This window comes from Manihot esculenta, chromosome 3, assembly GCF_001659605.2.
Source record: "Manihot esculenta cultivar AM560-2 chromosome 3, M.esculenta_v8, whole genome shotgun sequence".
Lineage (NCBI taxonomy): Eukaryota > Viridiplantae > Streptophyta > Magnoliopsida > Malpighiales > Euphorbiaceae > Manihot > Manihot esculenta.
The window spans coordinates 15735952-15762810 of record NC_035163.2 but is presented as its reverse complement, the minus strand read 5'-3'; the positions used below and the strand labels follow the sequence as shown (position 1 = coordinate 15762810).

At 33.2% G+C, this 26859-nt stretch overlaps 1 protein-coding gene across 1 annotated transcript; it reads right to left on the bottom strand.

Moving 5' to 3' along the window:
* Positions 1-1118: 1118 nt before the first annotated feature.
* On the bottom strand, positions 1119-21518 carry LOC110611924 (tricalbin-3). Its single transcript, XM_021752494.2, has 10 exons — positions 20615-21518; positions 19880-20121; positions 19101-19119; positions 18192-18397; positions 14140-14249; positions 13897-13995; positions 10570-11008; positions 10357-10494; positions 10073-10212; positions 1119-1279 (listed from the first exon to the last, which is right to left on the bottom strand). Exons 1-8 carry the CDS (start codon positions 21418-21420, stop codon positions 10406-10408), a joined length of 2010 nt encoding a protein of 669 aa, XP_021608186.1. The 5' UTR covers positions 21421-21518; the 3' UTR covers positions 1119-1279; positions 10073-10212; positions 10357-10405.
* Positions 21519-26859: the final 5341 nt, after the last annotated feature.

The window sequence follows — 26859 nt, the reverse complement described above, 5'->3', positions numbered from 1 at the left end:
TTTTTAATCCTAAATTCACAAATAAAAATTAGTATAACCTTTATTAGACAAAAAGCCCGATAATTTTCCGCTGTCATGCGATGTTCAAACAATAAAATCTCAAATAAATTTTTTTTTTAATCCTAAATTCATAAATAAAAATTAGTATAACCCTTATTAGACAAAAAGCCCGTTGGCTCGTCTATACTTATTGGAAATAAGTTCAAATCTGTTTCCATACTTTCATTGAAACCAAATAAGCCGATTTTAATTTTTTAGGCCAATTAGTCTACAACTTTAATTTTAAGGCTAAATAAATTTTGACATATTAATTCAAATTTAAAATAGTAAAATTCGAGTTTACTGATAAATTAACCTTGACCATTTCACCCCTATACAAAATCTAGATAAATTACACTACTGATACCCTGGTTCAAAAGTATGTAATAACATGCTACTTAAATTTTAATGGTATAGAAGTTAAATTTATCTATAAATTATATAATAAAGATTAAAAATATAAAATTTTATTTTCCAATTCAATTTTACTCTTGAATTATAAAGGCAAGTAAGTCCAATTAAGACCAAGATAGTTTAAAGACAAAATATAAAACTCAAAGGTAAAATCAGTTACGAGTCCTATAAATAGTTTATAGGCTTTTTACATTGATAAAAATTATGCATTCTCTCTTCCAACTCCAGAAATTCTTTAATTAATGAGTATAGAATTATATAATTCATCTTTCTTTCCACTTTTTAATGTAAATATTTAAGTTTTATATTGTTACATAGTTATACTCAATATATAAATTTTGTCATCAACATTGATAAATAATATTAAGAGGAAAAATTACTTACTTTTAACAGCTGAGGATTATTTTTTACTATAATTATTAACTATACTATATTAACATTTAATATTGATACAAACCCATTATCAAATTGAAATCTGATCATCAATTCACCATAACATTACATTATATTGTTATTTTTCTATGAAATCTTGCAAAATAACACATACCACTACAAGGATATATATATATGATAGAATAAATTTTAGAGATCCAACCAATTCTTCTATAAATTACAGTTAAAAATGATCAGCTAAGAGTCAAAATACCCTCCCTTTCACATTTACAATAAATGGCCAAAAAAAAAAAACCTATTTCACTTTGTGAAACCCTAATAATAATAATAATGATAAATTCCTGCCGCCAAAAGTATATTCCTCTACTAAAAACCAAGAATTTAATCCTTTATAATATGTGGGTGGGTTTGCTGTTTGCTTCACAACCTCAACCTGTAATGAAACAGAGTTTCCAATAAAATCAACATCATGCAAAAAAATAAATAAATAAACAGAGGTTAAATTTATTTTTAAAAAAAAGGATAAATCTTCAACTCTTTTCAAGGAAATCATATAATCATAAAACTACATTTAAAGTATGAAATGAGTTTTCACTCAATTTCACAATGACGATGAAAATGAAAAGCGTATAATACATAATGTGTCACCCTTTTATATATAATGATCAAATCTTACTAAAAATTTCACCAAAGAAAACGAATTAACCTAATTGTTAGGACGAAATCTTGCTTATGAAGAAAATTTTGACATTGCCATGCAACAATTTACTGCCAAAACAAAACTATCAACTTATGTTCCTACTCATGTATGTATCTGGTAGAATACATGTATTATAGTATGTCAATTACGTAATAATCATTAGCATAATTATAGGGATAATCATTAGCATAACTATAGGGATACTTTCCTAAGTTAGAATACATGATTATAGGATTTCTTGTATATAAATATTGTATCATTTTCAAAAGAATAGACACAGAAATTACAGCATTTACATGGTATCAAAGCTGGGTTTCAGATTTGTAGCGGGTCTGTTGGTTTAAACTTTTGCGGCAACTTCTTGGGTCTCAAATCTGCCATCTCTAGATCGCCTGTTTAGGCTGAGTTGTTTGTGTAACCACCCTTACCAATCAGAATCGCAAACAAGATCGGCCTCCTGGTCCAAGTAACCACCCTTACCAATCAGAATCGCAAACAAGATCGGCCTCCTGGTCCAAGTCCAGCGATCGGATGACGTGCGTGTGGCCCACACATGCCTTATGTCTCTTTGCTTCGATGCCACGTGCCGGCGTGCGTATCCTTTTCCGGCGAGATTCAGCGGCTCTGTCTCCTCTTCTGGCGTCGACTCAGCCTGGTATTGCAGCTTTGGTGCTGCTTTGAGGTTTGGTACTTCGTTTAAGGTAATTACCTTAGTTTAGCTACTGCTTGGATATTTTACTACTTGGAAATTCTGTCTCTTGATCTAGTGATTACATTGGTGATTTTTCATTGGTCTTTTAAATTTTGTTCTGGAGATTTTGTGCTATTATTCAGATTGTTGTCAAATGGCATCATCATTTGAGAAGAATATTTTAGCATCTGCAGACGAGTTTGCTCGGTTTTCTCAATATAAAGAATTATTAAGGCACACCAATCCTTCTATCACTACCATTACTAAATCAGGTAAACCCATATCTTGTCTTGTCTCTTCTACATGGTTCATTGATTCAGGTGCTACAAATCATATGACGGGTAATCCTAGTCTTTTTATCTCTTTTCAATCTCATACTTACTTTAGCCGATAGATCTACATCCTCTATCGTGGGTTCTGCATTGCAAATCTTATAATGTCCATCTCTTTGTCATTTGTTTTATGTTTGACTCAACTCTCTTTTAATTTACTTTTTGTCGATAAATTTACTCAAAGTTTGAATTGTTATATCTCATTCTTTCCAAATCACTGTGTTTTTCAGGATTTTACGACGAAACAGATTATTGGTTATAAGTCTGGAGGTCTCTACGTTCTTGACCAACAAGTAAAGAGGTCTCTCATATGTTCTCGTGTCTCAACCCCTTTTGAAATTCATTGCTGATTAGGACATCCTTCATTATTTGTCTTAAAAAGTTATGTTCACAGCTACAATTACTGCCAAATTTAGAATGTGAGTCATGTCAGTTTGCTAAGTATCATCGTTTACCTTCTGTTGCTAGAGTGAATAAATGAACATCATCTCTTTTTGAATTAGTTCATTCTAATGTTTGGAGATTTGTGTTCTATTGTCTCCAAGTCTGGCTTTTAAGTATTTTATCACTTTTATTGATGATTACTCTCATTTTACTTGGTTGTATTTGATAAAGAATCGTTCAGAATTGTTTTCTATCTTTTGTGCCTTTTGTTCTGAAATTAAAACTCAGTTTAATCCTGTGCGGGTATTGCCCAGTGACAATGCCAAAAAATATTTTCTTGAAGTAGTTCGAACCCTTCTATTTCAAATGAAAGTTGCAAAAGAAGTCTGGGTTACTATTTTATTTCCGTCCAAGTCATTATTTCCTAGCGAACCTCATATATTTGGTTGTACTTGTTTTGTGCAAGATGTTCGTCCACAACTCACTAATTAGATCTCAAATCCCTTAAACGTGTCTTTCTTGGTTATTTCAGACTTCAAAAAGGTATCAATATTTCTCTCCTAATCTTAATTGTTATCTTGTTTATGTTAATATTACATTTTTTGAGTCTAGTAATTTTTTCTCCTAGTCTCCCATTTATGAAAGTCAAGGGAGGATGATGATTTATTAGTATATTTCATCAAACATGTGTCAACACCTCACCATCCTATAGGTTCGTTTATTCCGGCGGCTGTTCATCCTCTTGTTGTTCATGTTTATTCCAGGAGAGTGGAGACTCTTGACTTAGGCCATGCACCAACAACTTCTTCGTCAAAAGATCCAATCAACATTCTCGCTTCTACTTTTGATTTAGACCTATTCATTGTTGTTCGCAAAGATAAACGTACGTGTACTTATCCTATCTCATCTTTTGTGTCTTATAATCATTTATCTTCCTCATCTCGGTGCTTTATCACTAATTTGAAATCTGTTACTATCTCTAAAACTGTAAAAGAAGCCATATCCCATCCTAATTAGGATGCTGCAATGTAAGAAGAAATGGTAGCATTAGATGATAATGGTACTTGGGGACTGATACCTCTACTTTTTTATAAGAAAGCAATTGGTTGCAAATGTGGCTTTGCCATAAAAGTGAATTTTGATGGTTCTATGATTAGATTGAAAGTTGCTTGCCTTGTTGCCAAAAGCTATGCTTAGACACATGACGTTGATTATTTTGACATTTTTTTTCCAGTAATCAAAGTGGCGTCTATTCGCCTCTTCATATCTTTGGCATCCTCCTCCTATAATTGGCCTTTACATCAATTAGACATCAAGAATGTGTTCCTTCATGGAACTACGGTTGACTACATTTGTAACAAGTTGGGCATTATAAACATATATGCTTCGACTTGAGGAGAGTGTTATAGTAAGTCGATTAAAGTATCCCTAAGTTAGAATACATGATTATAGGATTTATTGCATATAAATATTGTATCATTTTCAAAGGAATAGGCACACAAATTACAGCATTTACAACATGCAACTACAGACAGGGAGAATGAACACTAGGAACCCTATTTGCAATTTTGTATACCCACATTCACTGGACGGTTATACCCTTGCCTGTTGTACTCAACTAAACTTTAATTCATTTGGCGGTAAAGACCAGAATTTAAGCTAAAGAATAAGCCAAAAGTACTCCAACATGAAAGTAACAGCACTTGAATGCCCGGAAAAAATCAACTACACAAAACATAAAGCAACCTCAATATTTTCTCCAATTTTGCAGTTGTTGAGTAAACTCTGAGAATAGCCAATTATAGTCCATAGTGCTTCATTTGATTGTGGCCAAGTCACTTGAATGTATGCAACTACATATAGCATTAACGCATGAATAAATCAAACAACACGTACTAATAAAGTAGTAGTGTAACTTTGCCTTTATGTTGACCTCATCCTATATAAATGCCATTAGTTACTGATTTTACATGTGAATAAATAGATTTAGGTGGTCTGCGATAACTGCAATGAATAACAAAAGTATGAACTTGTAATCAGTTAATTCTAAAATTCATGCTACAATTGCAAATAACCCATACATCAAAGATTCTTATGAAATTTTGGGGAAGCAACGTCAATACTTTCAAGAAAATGCTAATGTTCTATATTTTAGCTTCAGCCACTACATTCTCGTATAGTATACAATCAACACCCAAACAAGGATGCACTGCTATCTTTTAGTTCTCTATTTTGTCAAGAATCAAAATTGTACACAACCAAGAATCTACTATATCGCCACATTATTACACACAACCAAGAATTTACATTTAAACCATATAGTTATACATGGCAAATGATAATATAATAATTAAGCATGGGATCACGTTTTGAAAATCAAATGATGACAGAAATGGAATTAGGGATGACAATAGACAAGGTATTTCAGGTATTCAATCAAACCCATCTCCAAATAGAATAGGTTCAGGCAATATTTCATTGATTTTGGAATGGATTTGAATTTGATGATTAGTACCTGTGGTGAATTCATTTTTTCTACATTGGCAACTATTATTCAAATCTGCCGAAATATTATTAAAAAAAAGTAAAACTCATAATTTATTTATCAAATATTTAAATATTATATTGAAAATATAATTTAGATTTTTTAGGACTATTTAAAATCTAAAAATATAAATTATTAATAAAAAAGTTATTTTTTTCCATAAATCATCATTTAAATATATTAAATTTTAAATGAGTTCAAACAGTATCCGGGTAGTTGTAATCAAGTTTTTGATAGATTCCAGGTAGCATGGGCGAATTATAAATGAGTTCAGGATAGAGTACGGTAATAGTAATATTAAACGAGTTTTGGTTCAGGTGCCTTAAATTTCGCGAATATCCTACTCGTTGCCTTCCTAAGCTGAGTACAGTTTAGTTTGCCTACCTGTTTGGTTTTGGTTTTGGTTCGTTCAGATTAGAAGTTTTACTTTCCTTTTTAAATTTATTTTTTGGTCAATAATCATTTTATTGCCAAATCACTGAAGAAAAAAACACAACTGTACAAGACAAAACACCTTCTGTACAAGTCAATCACAACATATTTCCAGCTAATTTTCCATACAAATGCAGGCAAGCTGCACAACTCAAACACAAGCCTTGAACATTCTTAAAGTGCCAATCAACCAACAGTAGCTTGTAAATCATTGACCAATAAGAACCTTAAAACCAACGGTACATCAACTGAAGGTCTAATACTCATCATGAACCTCCCATTTCACTCCTTAGAGAACCCAAAACACATAACAGCAGCAAACATCCTGCATCCTGCATTATCATTCCAACTCACAGTGGAACATCCGGTCGCATTTCTCAGAACATAAACAGTGGCCTAGAACATCTTTATATTCCTTCCATACCACAGCCATCTCAAAACGAAAACACATTCAGCACATGCTTCCATACAACACAAAACAAAATTCCTAGAATTAGACTTCCAATTTCACCCATACTAGACAGGCTCAAAACACAGGTCACAGACCATTAGTTTTTGAGACTTCAAATAACTGATCCAACATGCTCATTTAAAGCCAACAACTCCAACCCACAGTGTGCATTCTACTATCCTGCATTAGTTTCATCCTAATACAAGCTCCAACTAACCGAACTACCCTTATTGCTTCTGGTGTTACTTGCTGAAAGATCCACTTATTTCTTTCAACCCAAATGTAATAAATGGTAGCATTAAAAACAATCCTCCTGATGGAAGCTAACATGTTCTTCCCCATTGTTTTCTTGGTCCACCAGCCCACTTCCCTCCTCCAGCCCACTATATTTCTAAGGCTACCACATTTTTGCAACATAATTTTCCATATAGAACTTGAAAATGGGCATTCAAAAAACAAATGGTTCACAGGCTCCACTTCTCTTTGGCATAAACAACAGGACGAGTCAAGGGCCAAGTTCCATCTCGCTAACCTTGCTTTGACATCAAGTTTGTTTTGACTAGCTAACCAAGTCACAAAACTATGCCTTGGTATTAGGGGCGAGCAGTATTCGGTTTAAACTGAAATAACCGACCGAACCCATTAATTTCGAAAATTTAGTTCGGTTTTTTTTTTTTTGTTCGGTTCGGTTTGAAATTTTTGAAAAATCAGTAATTTCGGTTTGGTTCGGTTTTAGACATAAAAATTTCTATTAGACCGAACCGAACCGAAATCACCTATACTACGTCGTTTCAATAGTTCCTTAATTCCCTATTTCCCTTCCCTTCCCTGCCCTAAATCTAAAACAATTTCCTGTCTCCGTGCGTGCCGCCGGACTCTGAGCTCCATCTCTATGCTCACCCCTAACCCTAACGCCCTCACCTCAAAGTGCCTCGCCTCTGAGCTCCATCCACTGGCGCTTCCACCATCCACCATCCACCATCCAGCCTCCAGTCTCTTTCTGAGTAGAGCCACGCACTCATCTCGCCGCTGTGCCTCCACTCTCCTCTCGACTGGACTGATTCACGAGCTAACTCCTCCTCAATCCTCACCTCAATCCTCTATCGATCTTTAGTCTCTCTTTCCACGCAATCATCGGCATCGGCCATTGCTCTCTATCGGCTCTCAACGCATCGTCGGGCAGTCGGCAATTTGGCTGTGCTTATTCCATAGCCCTCAGTCCTCTTCGAGTCTCTGTGTCGCGCTTCTAGCCTTGAGCCTTTCATAGTCCGTGGACCAGACTCCGGGACCAAGAGTGCCTCTCGCGCCTCCAGCCCTCGGTTGTGTCGTACATCGCTGCCTGCCAGCGCCACCGTGTGCTGTTGAACTTGAGTCAACTGTAGAAAGTAAGTAAATACTTGTGATTTGCTATTGATTGTTGAATTTGTGTACTCTTGATTGTTGAATTTGTGTGCTCTTGATTGTTGAAGTAAACCCATGGCCGTCTAGAAATTAACTGTTATTTAATCTTGTTTAATCTTGAAGTAAACCCATGTTTAATCTTGTTTAATCTTGATTGTTGAAGTAAACCCATGTTGAATTTGTGTTAACTGTTATTTAATCTTGTTTGGATGTGTAAATGAAAATATTATGTGAATAATTTAGGAAATTAGACAAATTAATTAGTGATTGCATGCCAACCAATCGAACCGACCGGACCAAACCGAACCGAACCGAATCAGATCGTCGGTTATCCCTCTTATTCGGTTCGGTTCGGTTTATGTAAAATGCTGCAATTCGGTTTTCGGTTATTTCGGTTTGGTTCGATTTTGAACCGAACCGACCGAATGCTCACCCCTACTTGGTATTACATGCTTACCCCACTCTACCTTCCACCAGCTAACCTTCATGCCACTTCTCCTGAGATTTTGCTAAGCACTGGCTATGGTATACTTCTTTGAGCTAGTCAACTTCCACACAATCCTATCCTCTTGCCCTTCAATAACTGTATGCCTTCTAACCTCATTCCAAGCTGCTTCAATCACATTATCCAGAGGGTCAGGGAGATTCCACACTCCATTCCCCCATACCTCATTTACTCTAGCTGCTTTGGATATATCTGCATCCTCTATATTTAAAGTGGGATATTTCTCAACAATGCTCAATCCATCGATCCAGGGATCATACCAAAAAGATATATCACCCCTCCCTAACGTATAAGAGTAGTGAGGCCTAAAATGTTCCCTTAATTTCATTAAATGCTTCCAAGACCAGCTTGCATCTAGAGCATGGTTTTAAATAACAGCCGTTACGTACGTAATGGCCGTTATTTACAGGTTTTGGAGAAGGTCATGGCCGTTTAGGCCGTTATTTAATGGTAATAAAATTTTGTTAGAATAACGGCCGCTACAACCATTACATAATGGTCACAGCCATTACATAATGGTCACAGCCATTACATAACGGCCGTTACTTTCTTTTCTCTGCAAGAATTTGCAAAGAATGTTGTCTTCTTGCTGGGACAGCCTTCTCCATGTGACGTTTGAATAATTGAAGGCTTGAAAACTCTCTTTTCAGCCTTATCACTTTATTTTCCCAAGCCAAATTACCAAAACTAAAAAAAAAACATTAGATTTCCCTCAATTCTCAAGCTCTCTTCTCAACTTTCTCCTAAATCTCTGTAAGCTTGACTAAGGATTGCAGATTCCTTTGTTCACTTTTTCAAAAATCAAGAAATCTATATTTTAGAGTGGTTTCAAAATCTATTGTGCAAAGAAGTTAGTTTTTATTATTTTTTTTCAATAAATATTAGATATTTTTTAAATCATTGTTGTAGTTAATGCAAAAATAAAAATAATTAAAAGTTAGGATGTTAGATAACTTTGATTACAAACTCAGAACTTAAGTTTTTATCATTTTTCAATAATTTTTTGAGTTTTTTTGAATCCCTTTAGTTTTTACTTTGTAGTGAATGTATAAATAAAAATGATTAGAAGTTAAATGTTCGATAACTTTTATTAGAAAATCAAAGTGGATCTACTCAGGAATCTGCTAAACGCTCATTCTGATGGTAATTGAGGTTAATTATCATACATGATGTTTAAAAATTATTAATTTTGTGTTTATTTGATATATTTATACTTATTATTAAGTTGTATAACTTAGTTTTGATTGCACCTTTAAATATTTGTCAATTTCATTAATTTTGCAAATTTTTCAAAAAAATTTGCAAAGCTACAAGCCGTTACTATTATGTTATGAATGAGACCAGTTTCCGTTACCCGCAACCGCGATTGCGGCCGCAATTTAAAACCATGATCTGGAAGCTCGGTGATTCCCCAAAAACTCATTCTTCTCAACTTGTTCCTACCTACCCATAAAGAGGATTTAGAAGCTGCTAATTCCCATATTTTTCTTTCTAAATTTAATTAATTATTAAAATGCATATTTAATTATTAATTAATTATTAAAATGCATATTTACATTTTATGCCATGTAGCAAGCTCCAACTGGTAAAAAATTATAAAATAACCAATAATAGTTTTTTCAGAACTTCTAATTTTAGTTTCCTTTTAACTATTTTTATTATTTACACACATAAGCACATTCTTCTAAAACTTTTCATTACCATATGGCCTACGAATAAAATTCTACTGCCTATGGAAAGAGAATGTGATGATGGACAAAGGAGGTCAAGGGATTAGATAATTACCTCACATGGGGGAACTCATTCCCCCTCGTATTGCCAAACTTCAAGAGCGGGAATATGGAATTCCCATTTGGATTCTTGTCCACTTTTTAACCGAAGCAAATGGGTCCACCATCCGTACTTGCCAAAGTGAGGTATTGCCTCTGCTGACAATAGGAATAACTCAAATGCCAACGGTGCACATTAAAGGAAAAAATTGCTTTTGCAATAGAAAAAAGAGAGTCAACACAAGCAAGTATATATATATATATATATATATATATATATAAAGAAGCTTTAGGAATTACTTCTTAAACAGGAGAACAACCAACTCTGTGCAAGCTTTTCCATGTCATATCAAGGGTTGAAGAAACTCGAGCCACCCATATTGACAGCAATTAGCATGAATATGCTTGTAACTACAGCTAGCCAAACTATGACTGATCCTGCAATTAACAAATTGAAATGTGTGTAACAAAACATAATAGTTCAATGGCCTACAACAAACAACTAATGTATACCTCCAAAACCTTCAGAACTGTTGTTTGGATCTGAAGGGACTGATTCAGCATTAAGATCTCGTGATGCTGCAGCTGAGACATCATCCGAAACGTTATTGCTTCCCGCCTCAGATGCCACAATCCCTTGAAATTCCTCGCTGACAATTAAAGCAGCTAGAACATCCATAAATGATTCTTTATCTGATTCGCTATATGAATCCCTTCCAGTTGACTTGAAAGTGGTATTTGATTCTTCAGAATCAGACAACTCATCATCTGAAGCATCTGCATCAATGGACTCCACTGCAGTCTTGTCATCATCTTCATCCTCAACATATGCTTTATATGTTAGACGAAGTAGTATTTCTCCATAAGACCTCTTTCTGAACAGTCCCCAACCTCCTTGTAGTACCACAATCCTGTCGGTCGGTACTGTGTCTTGGAGAGATCCTAGATCAACCTGAAAATATCATTGGATCTTTAAAAATTATTCACAAGAAAAATGGAAGATATTAATTGCAGAAAACTGCTCAATTAGAACAATTTGTTTAAGCAGGCACTGGATGCAGGCAAGTTTTGGAAGGAAGACCAAATAACTGGACCAAGGACAGGCAAAATCCCAGCATCCAACAGGAAGTAGGATAATCAACGTTATATTTCCCCAAGCTACAAACACCATTTGCACTCTCAATGATAATTTGGGAAGATAAAGAAGGTATCCTAGAACATGGAACTTGAACTAGATTAAATAAGTGAATTTATGAGCTTCCAACATTTTGTAATGCAACGGAAACAGCAGTTGCAGATAATATGAGATTCTGAGAAGTCCCAGCAGCAATCAACACTTGGTAAAACTTCCTACTAAACTCTTGGTATACAATGACAATATAGTATAATCACAGAGAACTTATAAATTCCTGTTAACAGAAACTGACTGAGACTTTTTTTCTAGAAAAAAAAAAAAAAGAAGAAAACATGTAGAAGATCGAGTTTAATTTCTGTATGGGAAAAAAATCAGAAATTAGAAACACCTGTTGATATCAAAAATGCATAAAAGTATGAAGAAGGCAAGCTGAACGGCTTAGATGACTTGCACATCACTGTTTATTGTCTTCAAACTATGACATTTGTTTAAAGTGAAAGGATACAAGACAGATAAGGCATATGGTGTGTGATGGTACAGGAAATATAATCTGGTTATGGGCCAAACTAACATGGAAATAAGATTGCAACAGGGTATCCTCAAGATTTTTCCTGCCCTTATAACCTATTACAAGAAAGAATTTGTTGAAAGAGTACCATTCGATCTCTGAGTTTTAAGGAAACTCAACCTTGCTGAAAAATATCACATGTTCAAACTAACATGGTAACTAGTAACCACCCCACAATTTAAGCATCCAAGAAACCAAGTAAACTACACAAATTTAAGCAACAAAGAAAACTAAGTAAACTACCCAAAATATTAATAAAAGAGGAAAGGAAATACAAATGATACCAAAGGAAATAACTCTGAATTTATAACCTGGTGTCTGGAAGTTGGAAATGGGGAAGTGAAAAAGTGAAAAGGTCAGGTCTCCAACAAGTTTGCATAAGCAGTAGCTTGGTTAGTTTTTATGGGCACAGGATGAGTTACTGTTAAACTAACTGAGTAGCAACACAAAGAAAAAGAAAAAAAAAAGTAATATTCTCAGCATTACATCATTATAGGATCAGCCACCACCCCGCCAAAATGCATCTTTAACTAGAGCTGGCAATTAGCGTTCACAGGTCATTTATGGGTTGTGTCAACCTATATGTATAACATAAAAATCGCTACCCTAACATATCACACGACATAATACATCAGACACAGCACATTTAACATGTTTAACCTGTTAATAGCTAGGGGTATACAATAAAACCTAATTAGATTGATTACTGTGGTCTAATACAATTTTGATTTGTTTTAGAGAAAATAATATTATTTGAAAAAGAGTATAATAGTAGATATATAAAAATATTAATGATACACTAAAAGAAAGAAAGAGAATAATTAGAGAAAGATTTAATAAAATATTAGTTTTGAATTTGTAAAACGTTTTTGTAAATTTTATTTATTTATTTTAAATTAAAAAAGTTTATTCATATTAAAAATATGATTAGCTCATATAAAATTGAATTACAAATTAAATAAGACAAAATGAGTTTAAATATTTTAAAATTAAATAGCTTAATCTATTAACCCAATTAAATAAATGGTCATAATCAATTTAAATGGGCCAAAAGACTCAAAACAGAACAGATTAACCTGTTGACCTTTTAGTTGTACAGGTCGTTGCATATAATAATTGGGTTAACTTAATTAGACTTAAACTTTAGTGTGTGATCTGTTTATGACCTGAAGCTGTTTATGTCAAAACCACCGGCTTAACTACGTGTCTTGTAAATGGGTCATGATGAAAATAGCCAGCAGTATCTATAACCTTCTATACATTGCATGTATATATATATGTACATATTGAACCGACAAGTTCCTATACTACTTAGAAATGTGCAATTGAGCCCTCCTTGTTTTATTTTGTTCACAAATTACAATGATATAAAACTTCTATTTTTGTAGCCCTTCATTAATAAAAATTGTGGAACCTATTTAACATGTCCAAAAATACTATTATAGTATTATTTTTAGATTTTCATTTATTAATCCTTCTATATTATATCAATATTGTAGTAAGTTCTTTTATAAAGGAAAACTTGAATCCACCTTTGTCATCCCCAGCATTGTTCTATCTCTCTCTCTCTCTCCCACACTGAATCTCAAAGAAGCAAAAATGTGGGACCTATTAACATGTCCAAAAATAACATTATTGCATTATTTTTAGATTTTCAATTATTAATCCTTCTATATTATATCAATATTGTACTAAGTTTTTTATAAAAGGAAAACTTGAATCCACCTTTGTCATCCCCAGCATTGTTCTATCTCCCTCTCTCTCTCCCACATTGAATCTCAAAGAAGCAAAAGGAGGTTGAGAAACCAGCAAGCAGAAAAATTTGCTTTTCTTCCTAATGTTTTTACCAAAATAAAACAAAAAGCACTCCATTTGAAAAACCAAAAGAAACCCTCAAATCAGAAACAAATTTTTCCCCCTTGTCAGCAATTTATATGTTTTTTTTATCTTAAATATGTCAATTTGACCAAAAATAGAAGTTGTGTACCCCATTGAACAAAATAAAACAAGAGCGGCCCAGTTGCACTTTCAGTACAGTGCAGGGCCTATAGATGCATTTGGCCATTAAACCCTGTCAATGCATTGGAGAGCTCATGTAAACTGCAGGAAAAATCCATTTGAAGAATAAGATATTTACCTCTCCTGTACCAATAGTCAAATCTGTAAATCCAAGGGAGTCTTTCACTTGGATGTATAATTTTTGTTTCCTAGGATCTGCAACAAGCATATGAAAGTCCTGCAAAGTCATAAAACACAGCTATTTTACTGAAATATTACAACTTCAAGTTAGAAATGCATCATTGTGGTATTTGATTCACGTGGGAAAGTATTTTAAATACATGAAACACACTATGCAAACAACAAAGTAAACAAGCTTCACCTGATTCCAAATTGGCTGACCAGGAGGCCCAATGACAGTGGTCTGACTGTTCTTTTTACTACGTATAGTTTGATCTCCCAGGCTTAGAACAACATATGGATCTGTTTTACCTGACAACCAGGGGAACATTGAGCATGGCATATGAAAGGCAGAAAAGTATAAGAGAACCAGGAGACCACATTAACCTATGATCAATGGTATATATGTTTTGTACTACTGTTATGAAATGGATATTGAGTGTCTGACAAAGCTGAAGTCAGGCAAAGAGATGATAATATATTATGTGATAAGTTTTACCACATATTTACCACATAAAAAAATGTATCCTATCAATGCAAAAGAGCCAAGGTAAAAGAACACTTAATATCTAACTCAATAAAATAACACATAGTAGCACACTTTCATCCCTCCAAGAGAGAAAGTCAGGGAACAAACACTCTCTTTCAAAGGTCTGAAAGTAGAGAATGAATATGCATGGCTATTAAGGACAAGAGGAGGCCAAGGAAAATAAGTAATAGCATTTCTAGTTATGCTTTTTTTGTATTACTTTGCATTTCGTATGCCACACTAGCTTATGTTGAAATATGACTTGTGGGAACAAGTCTCACATCAGAAGTGTACAAAAAAAGTCAAACAGCTTATAAATTCAATGCAAATCAAACCAAAATAGCTTGGGGGAGCCCAAATCAGCATGGAGGTCTACCTATTTATTGATTTACACTCTTGAGCTTGTGATTTTTAATATGGCACTCAGAGATACACCTAGTCTTGATGTTGGGCCACCCACAAATGACTAGTACTACAAACTTCACTCTAAACTAGTCCTAGACATGAGGGGTGTGTTGTCCCACATGGATCAGATACAAGGCATCTCTTATATGGCAGGCAATCCTCCTTCTACAAGGCGCCTTTTGGGATGGAATTAGGCTTGATTAATTTTTTCAATGTATTATCAAAGTGGTGAGACCAATTGGGACCTAAAAGCATGGTGAGCTAATTTGAAGGAGCCCAAGTCTTAAGCTGCACCAAAGATGCACCAGATTCAAGAGAACTCATGGGCTAGCTAAAGAAGAGCTGCACCTTGGTGTCAGAGCCAAGAGGAGCCAGACCCAAGTTAGATGGGTCATCCCATGCAACAACAAGTGACCATATTGGGCCTTTGAAGCATGAGCAAAACCTCGTTGCACTTAGTTGCAGTTGAGGGGGATGTGGCTGGGGAACAACTCCCACATTTAGAATATACAAGAAAATTAAAGAGCATATAAATTCAAGGAAAACCACTTAAACTGCTTTGGTGATTGGGAGCCCAAGTTCAAGTGACGTTCAGCATGGAGGCTTGCCTCTTCATTTGTCCACATTCATGGGCCCATGTTTTTCAACATATTAAGTATTAACTATAGAATTTGTGAATTCAACAAACTATAGTATATAAAATAAAAAATATAAAGAGAATATTCATTTAATTAATAGAAGAACTTATTGAACTTATCCCTCAAATACTCTATTCTTCATTGAACTCTCTATTCTTTTCCCCTTTCTCTTTAATTCTTAGGACTGAGTCTTAGTTCTAACAGTGCTATTAGAGCAGAACGATGTCTAGAATAATTTCTGCAATGAGTAAAATGTCAAAAACTTGAAATTGAATGCAATAAAAGAATCAAGAAGGCAGGAATTTGAAGGACTGTTTAAGTTTTTGTAGAACCGATTAGAAGTAGTGGGTGAAGAAGGGCTGGAATGTGAATGAGAAACTCTTTTGGGGTTTGATGAAATCAGGCTTGAGCAAGTTAAAATGAAACACGATCAACAAAAGAAGCAAGCAACATACTATGTGAGGACTTGCGACATGAGCAGCAAAGCATGGCGCTGGGAAATAAAAAAGCCTTCACTGAACATCAGATAACACTTTTTCTTTCTCACCCAGATGATGCAAAAATCTAAATTGATGTAAGAAGCCAATGCTTGAGGTAGAATCTTCAACGGATATGTAGGGATTCTGCTGATCCTTAGAGAATAGGGTGATAATAGTAGCAATCTAAATCTGATACCCTAACAAATAAAAGCCAAAGACGGATCAAAGTAGCATGCTTACCCAGCTGATAAGCAAAGGGCTGCATGAAGGAGGGTACAAAGTCGATTGTGCACCTGTCAATTGTCATGACATATTGGTTGTAAGCATCTCTAACAAACTGTGACATACGTTTTTACACCTGTTTCACCTATTGTAACACATGTTACTTAAACAGCACACAACACTAGGTTAAGGAGATTGATTTGGCACCACAATAGTCATTGTAGAAAATAGATGCATAAGAAAAGCACTTGTAGACATTGATAAATTCATAAATTTATATGAAGCTAGTACAAACTAAAACTTTATTAGTGCTCCAAAAATAAAAAGATGATAGATATGTCTAATAAGGTGTAAAAAAGGAAGGAAAAAAGAAGGATGAGAAGAGAACGAAGATAATAGAGAAAAGCAAAACAAATATAATTGAAAATTGGGTGGAAAAGAGATGGAAAAAAATTGAGGTTTCTAGAAACTCTACAGAAGAAATTCTTTTTTTGGCTAAAAATGCCAATAATTCTCAAAATAAAAAACTAAAAAATCACTATCATACCATTGCTGGCAGCAACAAAGCCACTACCACTAAACACCAGTGCTGTTGGCACTGCCATTATAAGCACCCAATTGTTGTTGTACTATCATCACCAAAGCAGCGTTCTTACACAGATAACACCACACCACCACTAGCATCATCTCAAAGGAAGCCAAAAACACCATCATCTCACCAACAATACCATCACTCGCATCAACAGTCATATTTCAAAAAACAGTATTGGTCTTGGTCTTGATCTTGGTCTCCATCACAATGTCACAATTTCAAGTTTCATCCAACCATTCCACTTCCACATGAAATTTTTAAAAATTTCTCAAAATTTTATAAAAATAATAAACACAAATTTAGTAAGTAACCTATTAATTGAGTATTAATAAATAAAATTTAATTGTCACCACTAAATAAAAGTTCTGGAGGTTCCATGGTTGATACATGATGAAAAAGTAATAAAATGTTGTCACTTCTATTTTTAAAATGAAAATTTTAAATAATTTTAAACTAAAAGTTAACAATTTTGGAAAACTTAAAATTTCTGGACATCCTACAAACACAATACCATGAAATTTAAGACAAAGTACCTAAACAATTAAAAAAATAATGAATTTTAAGCATACATTTGAATGCCTTCATTGTTGATAAACAAAACAAATCTTAGAAACCTAATAAAGGGTCAAAAGGGAAGCACAATGGAGACAAGAGATTGGTGGCATGGAAGAAGATTAGGCTTCTCTCTTCTTCATTGTTGGTATTCAAACTTCTTAACTAAATGCCATTTTTCTTCTCTTGTTATTGCTTCCTCCTCAATAGTGTACTAAGGGTGCATTTGGTTTAGTGGACTCGACAGAAAAAAAAAAAAAAAAAAAAAAAAAAAAAGAAAAGAGTTCTCCTCCCTTGTTTGTGTTTGGTGCACAGATTTGACTCTAGAAATATAGATTATTGTGCTGTCCAATCCTTTCCTTCTTTTTTATCCCTTCACCTCTCATGTGACAACGTGTCCAAAATTATGAAACAATAATAATAAAAATATATATCAAAAGATACTCGATAAAAGAAAATAAATATATAATATATGTCCTAAATATCTTAAATTTTAAAGAAGTTGACAGTTGACACTTATAATTCTAATTTACACATTAGATATGACAACAATTTGTTTTGTCTAGCCTTGAGTTGTCTTGTCCTATCCCTTACATGAAATACATCCTAAATGCTACTAAAGTATCAAAATGAAACTTCCATTAATAAAGATGCTAAAATGATTTTCCTTTCAACATCAGATAGGCATCATATAATTCAGTTAATACTTGCTATACATTGCAAGCAAAATTCCATTTATGAAGTGCAATTGTGGTAATAAGTTCTTTTTCTTTTTCACCCAGATGGATAATAAACTTAAAGAAACATGAGAGAGAGAGAGAGAGAGGTAACTTATACCATAGAAGAAATAAGAAAGTTTCCGAGAATCTACAAGAGTAACTGATAGCTCTCCAACAAAATCATTGTTTCCCTCTTGCATTTCTCTTGATCTGAAATCATTTGCAACAGGTCCAACTGCTTTTCCTTTTTGAAAATCCAAGACGATCTTCTTTGGACGAACAAATAATCGAGGCAAATCCTCAGTAAGAAGTTTTGTTAAAAACCTAATAAAACCCAGTGAATCATATGTTAATGGGGACAGTGTGTGAGGATGCACCCATTATAAATGCATAATTCCAGTTCCCAGTTTTATAACAATTTTGCATCAGTTTCTTATCTTAAGACCATTGCCTATTTATTTTTGTTAATTTCCAGTTCACTAACTCAGACCACATTTGACGGAGGGAACAAAGCCACGGAAAATATAAGAAAGTTTAGAAGTTCAACAAAAACAATAATTAATAAGCACGTAAAAATTCACTAGTCTTAAGATGCACAATTCAACAAGAAATGCAAGATGTATCCATCCTTATGACAGTGAAGTAATGATTTGAACGTGAAATTAGATAACAGTAATCAACATTAGGACGGATGAGTAGCGTGGTGACTAACATCAGCAAAGCCCATGAACTTAGTATGTCTAATCTAACAGTTTAATAAATTGAAGAAAGTTCAAGACAATATGGATTTTAAGATTTGATAAAACTGTGTAATCACATAATAAAATGCTGAGACAAGGATAGGTAAAATATACAACTACAAGCCCGCCACCTAGATTTTAATCAAATCAATAAAGGAAGGAAAACTTACCTTTTAAACCTAAATGGGGAAAAAAGAAAAAAAAAAAAACTAGAAAGAATGGAAGGATCAAGCACAAAGAAACATATAGAACAACTAATACAGACTTGGTAATAAAAATTCACTTACATTGAGAGAACAGGGATTGCTGGTATTGCCCAACGCGCACAAAGATGAGAAAAGAAGAAACATACATTAGGATCTCCTATGTCAAATTAGTTGGATACAAAACAAACACAAACAAATATACAAAAACGAACAGCTTTTCTTAATATGCGTAGTTCCAATTCCAAAAGCATATTCATTTTATTAATCATATGGTAAGTTTATCAGAAAGCAATTGTGACTTCAGTCTCCTAAAGCAAGCCAGATTTAGCGCACATCTTCAATGGATATTACAGGTTTGAAGAAGAATAGAAACCACAACTTCAGCATGTTTCATTTTCCTTTGACCAAGTTCATCAAAAACCAACAAATGCACAATATTTACTAGAAAAGCGTTAGCATCATAGGTAAGAATTATCTAAAAATTTGAAAGAGAGAGAAGGCTGAGAAGCGAAAGAGAGAGAGAGAGACTATTAAACCCTCTCTAGTTTTCAATTAAGTTCCAGTGAATTATAGACCATTAGCATATTCTCATCTGGAACCACTAACAGCTAACATATGTACCGTTGTGCAATTAATACAAATAATCTAGAAATACATATTTCCTATCCCCAAAGCCAGTAGAAAAGTTGCAAATTACTGAGCACAAGAGAATGCAATTTGATCACTAATTCCTTTGATCTTGGAACAATTAATATTAATGCAGTTATTTACCAGAAATTTAAGAAAACTAATCAAATTGAGAGTAATAACGACACAAAAAATATATGAAATAACTCCTTGAGCAATGAACAATGACTCACCCATCAAATTGAACAAGCGGAATGGCGACAGTTCAAATTTGATCTTTGGAACGGACACAAAAGCCCATGAAACAGCTCCCACCCAAGGCTCAGACGGTATCAACCGCACTTTGACCCACAGTTCACCATCTATGTCAAAATCTCGAACACCAACTGGTACAACTATGGGGATAATGCCAAATTTTAGTGAAAGCATTAGCAGCATTCGAGCACCACCAGTATATCGGAGGCCTATTTGATACCTAAATATATCGAAGAAAGAAGAAATCAGTTAAATGTGTTATGGAGTTGCTTACAAATTTTTTGAAATAGAATACTATCCAAAATCATAATAATAACACTGACAAAAAATGACATTATAAACTGATGAACTTTTATATTTTTTGAACTTGTCCAATCCAATACTCCTACTTTTGCTCAATATAGAACCATTTGGTAGTTGATTAAATTGAAGACATGATTCTATAACTACATGTGTTTGTGCAAACTGTCCACTAGTACCATCACCATCAAACAGTAGTAATATCAACCAGAGTACAAACGATTAATGAGGTCTACAAACTAAATTCATAGCAGGTCATATCAAAGAACCATCTTAGCAAGTGAAGTAGAAATCCTAGCATCAAGATTACATCTTTAGGGACTACATAAGTACAAATCCCAAGCGAAAAAGTTCTAGAACTTCCATTACTTCAAAAGCAAATTAGTGAAAGCTGATAAGAAAAAGTGACTTACTGCAAATCGTTGACACGGCGTGAAGTCCTCCGCTCAACATTCCTGACAGACAATGGCTCATCTCCCAAGGAGAATTGCTTAATCTCGACTCTCTCCACATAATCAGGCTTTTTCAGATTATCAATGACGGGCTGCAACAACCCAATAATCCAATTCTCAATCCCAGGTCTATACACCTTCCACAATTTCCCCAAAACCATATTAACCCACTCTACCGACTCTTTCCTCTGCAAATCCTTCTCCAAGAACAACGAAAAACTTGTGGGAACTTGCGGCCACGGCCCACGCTGTCCACCTGCACTGACCAACTTGGCCGTCTTCCTAGACGTCCATAGCTTATCGAAAACTACCCCAACAAAGAAGAAAAAGACAAATAACCCAACAATGTTTCTATTAATTGGAGGAGAAGGAATTGGGTGTATGACTCCCAATTGAGTTCTTAACTTGTCTAGCATGGGATCTTCTTCAAAACCAGTGAAATTTGAGCCCATTTGGATGGGAGACGAAGATGAGGAAGCTGATTCATGCGAAATCTCATGTTGGTTCTCCAATTCACCAGCAATTTGTTTGATAAGAAGGCTTCGTGTTCGAGTAGCAATCCTGGTTGAATTAGCAGTGCCATTGGTGGGAAGTACACAAGCACGGAAAGAGAAGTTGGGATGGAGTTTTTTCCTCCTCCGTTTGGAGAATGGGATTGAAGGGTAAGTAAGGTTTGAATTTCGACAAGGGCAGAGCTGAAGGAAGAGAATCTGCGAGAAATCAAAAGAAGAAGAAGAAGAAGGAGAAGAAGAAAGAATGGACTTCATTTCTGATGCAGAGAAAATTGGAAGTTGTGGAGGAGATTGTAAAAGCAAAAAGGGCAGGGAGGAAGATCATGGACTGTGGCTGACGTGGATAACAAAATCAAATTCATTTCTGGCATTTAGAGTTTTTCAGATTTGGCATTCAGCGCACGTGGGTCGGAGCCAACGCGCTTCTAGCATGAGTTGCACATGTACTCCTCTAGTCTACGCTCATGCATTATGTCACCCTTGCAAGTTAGCTTTCTTTGGACCTTCGAGAGCTAAAAACATTAGAGGATAACCTTCTCTCCCACTCAATCCGGCTCCAAGACAACTTCGTTTTTGAATTAGAGTTTTATTACGCTAATTTGTCTTTCTTTCCGTTTTTGAATTGCAATTCACTGTCCAAATTCTACTTCCTTTGTTAAAATTCTTTGTTCTCTTATAAATTCAATAATAATACCGTAGAATAAGAGATTGAGAGTTAGAGAAAAATTCTACGTCAAGGCCATGATTATTCATAATCTTCATTTTTTATTTACTCTTTTATTCATTTTCAAACTCGATCAATAATTTTTTTTCATGAGTGTTTAATTGTAAAATCACAAAATATATATTTGTAATTGGCTATGATTTGAAAGGATTTATTCGAGTTTTGAATTTATGCAAGTACAAGAATTTTTTTGTACCCGAATGTCGTTGTCATGGTGTTTTATGGTGTGGAGTAATTAGAGTTGGTAAACTTAGAGTTTTAATTGTAATTGATCCATATAATAAAACGTATTTTCCTATCTTATAATTTTTGTCCACTTTATATTTGTTTTTAAATAATATAAATTATATTTTAATTCTTAAATTTTAACGTAATTAACATATCATTTTCTATATTTTTAAAATTCAACACTTAATCTCTATATAATTAATACGTTTAAATTGGAGTCCTTACATCTATAATTTCGTTAGTTAACCAGTCAAAAAGAGAGTAAATATTTCAAATACCTTAAATCTTTTCTAATATAGGTTAAAAATTATATATTGTATAAACTATATTTTGGTTCTTAAGTTTTAGCGTAATTGAGGTCAGTCCTTATAATTTTAAAACTAAATCTTTAAATCTTTTATATTTAATCAGTCTAAAATTGTAGTTTTTTCATCTATTATTTACATTAGTTTAAAATTAGAAGATGGTCAAACTTCTTTTGAAAGTATAATTTCTTCATAAAATACACTCTTTATAAAAGTTTACAACATACTTAAAGGTTACTTAGTATTATCTAAAAATAATTAAAATTGTAATTATTTTTTAAAAGTTTTGAAATTATAAATATTGAAATATTTTAATAAATAAAAATTGAATAACAAAAAGTATTAAAAATTAGTTAAATGAAATATTATAGATAAAAATTAATAGGGATTTAAGTGTTCTTTCAAATAAAAAATGAAGGATTAAAATGTTTAAATTATAATAGATGAAGATGGACCGATTATAGAGGGATTTAAGTGTACGATTTTTAAAATGTAGGGATTGATCCATTAATTATGCTAAAACTCAAGGATTCAAGTGCAGTTTATCTATTTAAAAAGGGTAGTAAAGAAATTTCTACTAAAAAATGGATGGAGGACCTCTAATTTGGATGGACTAATTATAAAGGATTTTAAATGTTCAATTTTAAAAACATAAGGACTGATATGTTAATTATGCTAAAATTTCAGAACTAAAGTGTAATTTACCTTTTTATTTATTGTCTCTCATCATAATTCTTTTTTTGGGAGATTTACATTTTAATTCATGGATATTGCCATTATTAACAAGTCAGTCCCTGCATTTTCAAAAATCTATTAAAACATTCTTAACTTTTCTCTCCGTCAACGAAATAGTCCTTCTATCTATTTTTTTTGTTAAAAATAGATAAAGGATGAGAGAGAAAATTTTTTAAATCCAATTTTTCTCTCAAATAAAATCTCTTATTTAGTTATTGGATATTGCTATTATTAACAAGTCAGTCCCTACATTTTCAAAGATCTATTAAAATGTCCTTATCTTTTCTCATATCTATTAAAACGTTTTTATCATTTTTTTCCGTCAATAAAATAGTCTCTTCTTCTCCTCCTCCTCCTCCTTACAAAAGAAGAAAAAAAAGAAGAAGAAGAAGATCCTCCTCCTCCTTCAACAAGAAGAATAAAAAAAAAATTGAAGAAGAATCAAAGAAGAAAAAGAAAAAGAAGAATCAAAGAAGAAGAAGAGGAGGAAGAATCAATGAAGAAGAAGGAGGAGGAGGAGGAAAAAAATGAGGGTAATTTGGTCAATGAAGAAGAAGAAGAAGAAGAAGAAGATCATCCTCCTCCTCCTCCTTAAAGAAGAAGAATAAAAAGAAAAATTGAAGAAGAATCAAAGAAGAAAAAGAAAAAGAATAACCAAAGAAGAAGAAAAGGAAGAAGAACTAATGAAGAAGGAGGAGGAGGAGGAGGAGGAGGAGGAGGAGGAAAAGAAGGGGGGTAATTTGGTCAATGAAGAAGAAGAAGATCATCCTCCTCCTCCTCCTTAAAGAAGAAGAATAAAAAGAAAAATTGAAAAAGTATCAAAGAAGAAGAAGAAAAAGAAGAACCAAAGAAGAAGAAGAGGAGAAAGAATCAATGAAGAAGGAGGAGGAGGAGGAGGAGGAGGAGGGGAAAAAAGGGGGTAATTTAGTCTTTTGCTATATTTTTAACGGTAGAAATAGACAGAATGACTATTTTGTTGACAGAAAAAAAAGATAAGAATATTTTAATATGTTTCTGAAAATGCAGAGACTGACTTGTTAATAATGGCAATATCCATAGACTAAATTGTAAATCTCCCTTTTTTTTTAAATAAAACATCACCATGAAGAAATGTTGGAGGTGAACCATTCCAAACATTTGAATTTGACATTGAACTAGTAGCTCTAGCCAAACTATGAGCACATTGATTTGCAGATCGTTTAACATAACAGACAAAACCATTTTTAAAAGAGAACAAAAGGTAAGTACAATCCTCTAACATACTGTCTAAGTAAGTATTATCACAAAAAGGAGATAAAAGAGATTGTACAATACTAAGAGAATGTGACTCTAATTGAACACTATTAACACCCATATTCTTCAACCAACTTCTCTCTTATAGCAATGGCCTCTACGATAGTAGAATGTAGTAATCTCATATAACTAACCGTACTCATGTGCATAAAACGCCCAAAATGATTATTTATAATCCATCTACATCAAATTCTAACTTCATGCAATAGTCTACAATATCCGCATTACATTTCAAGTAATTTAGAGGAGCTATCTAAGGATTATGATATGAAAGAGTAGAAGTTGACCAAGAAACACTTAAATATTTTTGCGCAACACACCATTCCTCGTAAAAAGAAGTAACAAAAGAGTTAATTTATTATGTAGTACACCTTTTTGAATCCCATATCACATTATTGCAATTCCACCATTCTCTCCATAATAATATGAAAATGCAAGATATAACATCTAATTGGCAAGAATTAGGAATAGAGACCAACCAATCATCAATAGAATGAACCAAATCACAAGTAAAATAAGCATTAAGAGATCGCACCTGCCAAGCAATAGGGTAATGACATAAAATATGCAATATTGTTTTTGGTGCACCATTGCAAACTGGACATATAATAGAAACATCCACATGACAAGTCAAAAGTTTGGTAGTAACAGGTAACAAATCGTGACACATTTTCCATATTATCAACTTAATTTTCTCATGAACCTTAACAGTCCAAATCTTACACCATAGATTAGAAGAAAGAAGAGGTAGAGGAGATGTCCCACCTTATTGATTTAGCAAAAAATAATATCCACTTTTAATATATAAGAACCCGAATGTGAAGCAAACCAATACCACATATTAAAATTATAGACAATCTCAAAGGAATTTGTTCTATCATCAAAAAACTCACGAAGAACGTCTAACTTCTACCGATATCTTGTAATATTAATAAGAAAACTACACCCAAAAAATTTGGTGAATGAATATGTGAGTACTCATTCAATAGTAATTAGGAATCATGCCACGTTAATGTTGAATACCCACCTCAATTCATCGACATGAATCGACTTTTAAAAAATTTCTAGCCTACCAGACACTATACTAAGTGAAACTTGGATAATTTTTTAATTTAAATTTCAAAAAAGAGTAGTGTGAATAATAATGAGTCTTGAGAATCTTAGAAACCAAAGATATAGAATTGTTCATTAAATACCACTCCTACTTTGCAAGCATGGCACCTAAAACCCAAACACCAGCATCTTTACATATACATATACCCTTCCAACTAGGGGTGAACATTCGGTCGGTTCAGTTTAAAATTGAACCAAACCAAATAAATCGAAAATTAAAATTTTAGTATTTATGAAAATCGAATCGAATCGATTTTAATCAAAAATCAAATCAAATCAAACCGGTCTGATTCAATTCGATTCAGTTTGATTGGTTTGAATTTTTAATAAATTTTTATTTTTTACATTTTAAAATTTAATTGGAATATTTTAACCTTAATATGATTTAATCTCTCTATATTATTGAAAATAATATATTATTATCACTAATCGATTCGGTTTGATTTTTATAATTTTTTCTGATCAAAATCAAACCGAATCGAAATAAACAAAATTTTTAATATTAAAAATTAAACCGAATCGAAATGAATAAAAAAATCAATTAAAATTTTTAAATTAATTCCATTCGATTAATTTTTTTAATTTGAACCCAATACTGCTCACTTCTGCTTTCAACTCATCCAACAAATACCATCCCACACCACCAAAATTTGTTCAAAGGGCATTCAATTCCGCAATAACACACTCATAACACATGGTGAAATTGTTTGTGCAATAGACTTAAAGTAACACATCATTGCCTGCACGCGACAAAAGTTGACTATCCCAACTATGAACAATCAATAGTGACACTTATTTTCAACCTGTATTATAAAAATATCTTAATTTTAATTTGAATATTATTAACATTTACATATCAAGTTCAGGCCCTCTAGTTGAAGCGGCCCAAGGCATCACACGGCTCTCTCCCATTCATGGGATCGAAAATATATTTTTTGAAATAAATAAACCTAAATATGATTTTTTTTTTTTTTTTTTTAGATTGATATTATATGCATGTTTTGTAATTTTTTATACTCGACGCTAATTTCGCACTATACATGGAGATATTGTTTTTTTTTTTAAAAAAATTATTAATAAAATAAATATTAAAATATAGAATATATTTAGAAAAGCATAAAAAAACACTTTTAAAAAATAAATTTCAAAACAAACCTTATAGATATTTTCCACAAATCCTTTTTTTATTATTACATTTTTTAAAGAACTTTTTTATTATTACTTGAAATTTGATGATTGAGGTTTCTAATAATTTTAGATTTATATAGGCTTCTTTGGTTACTAAAATTTAGTAAA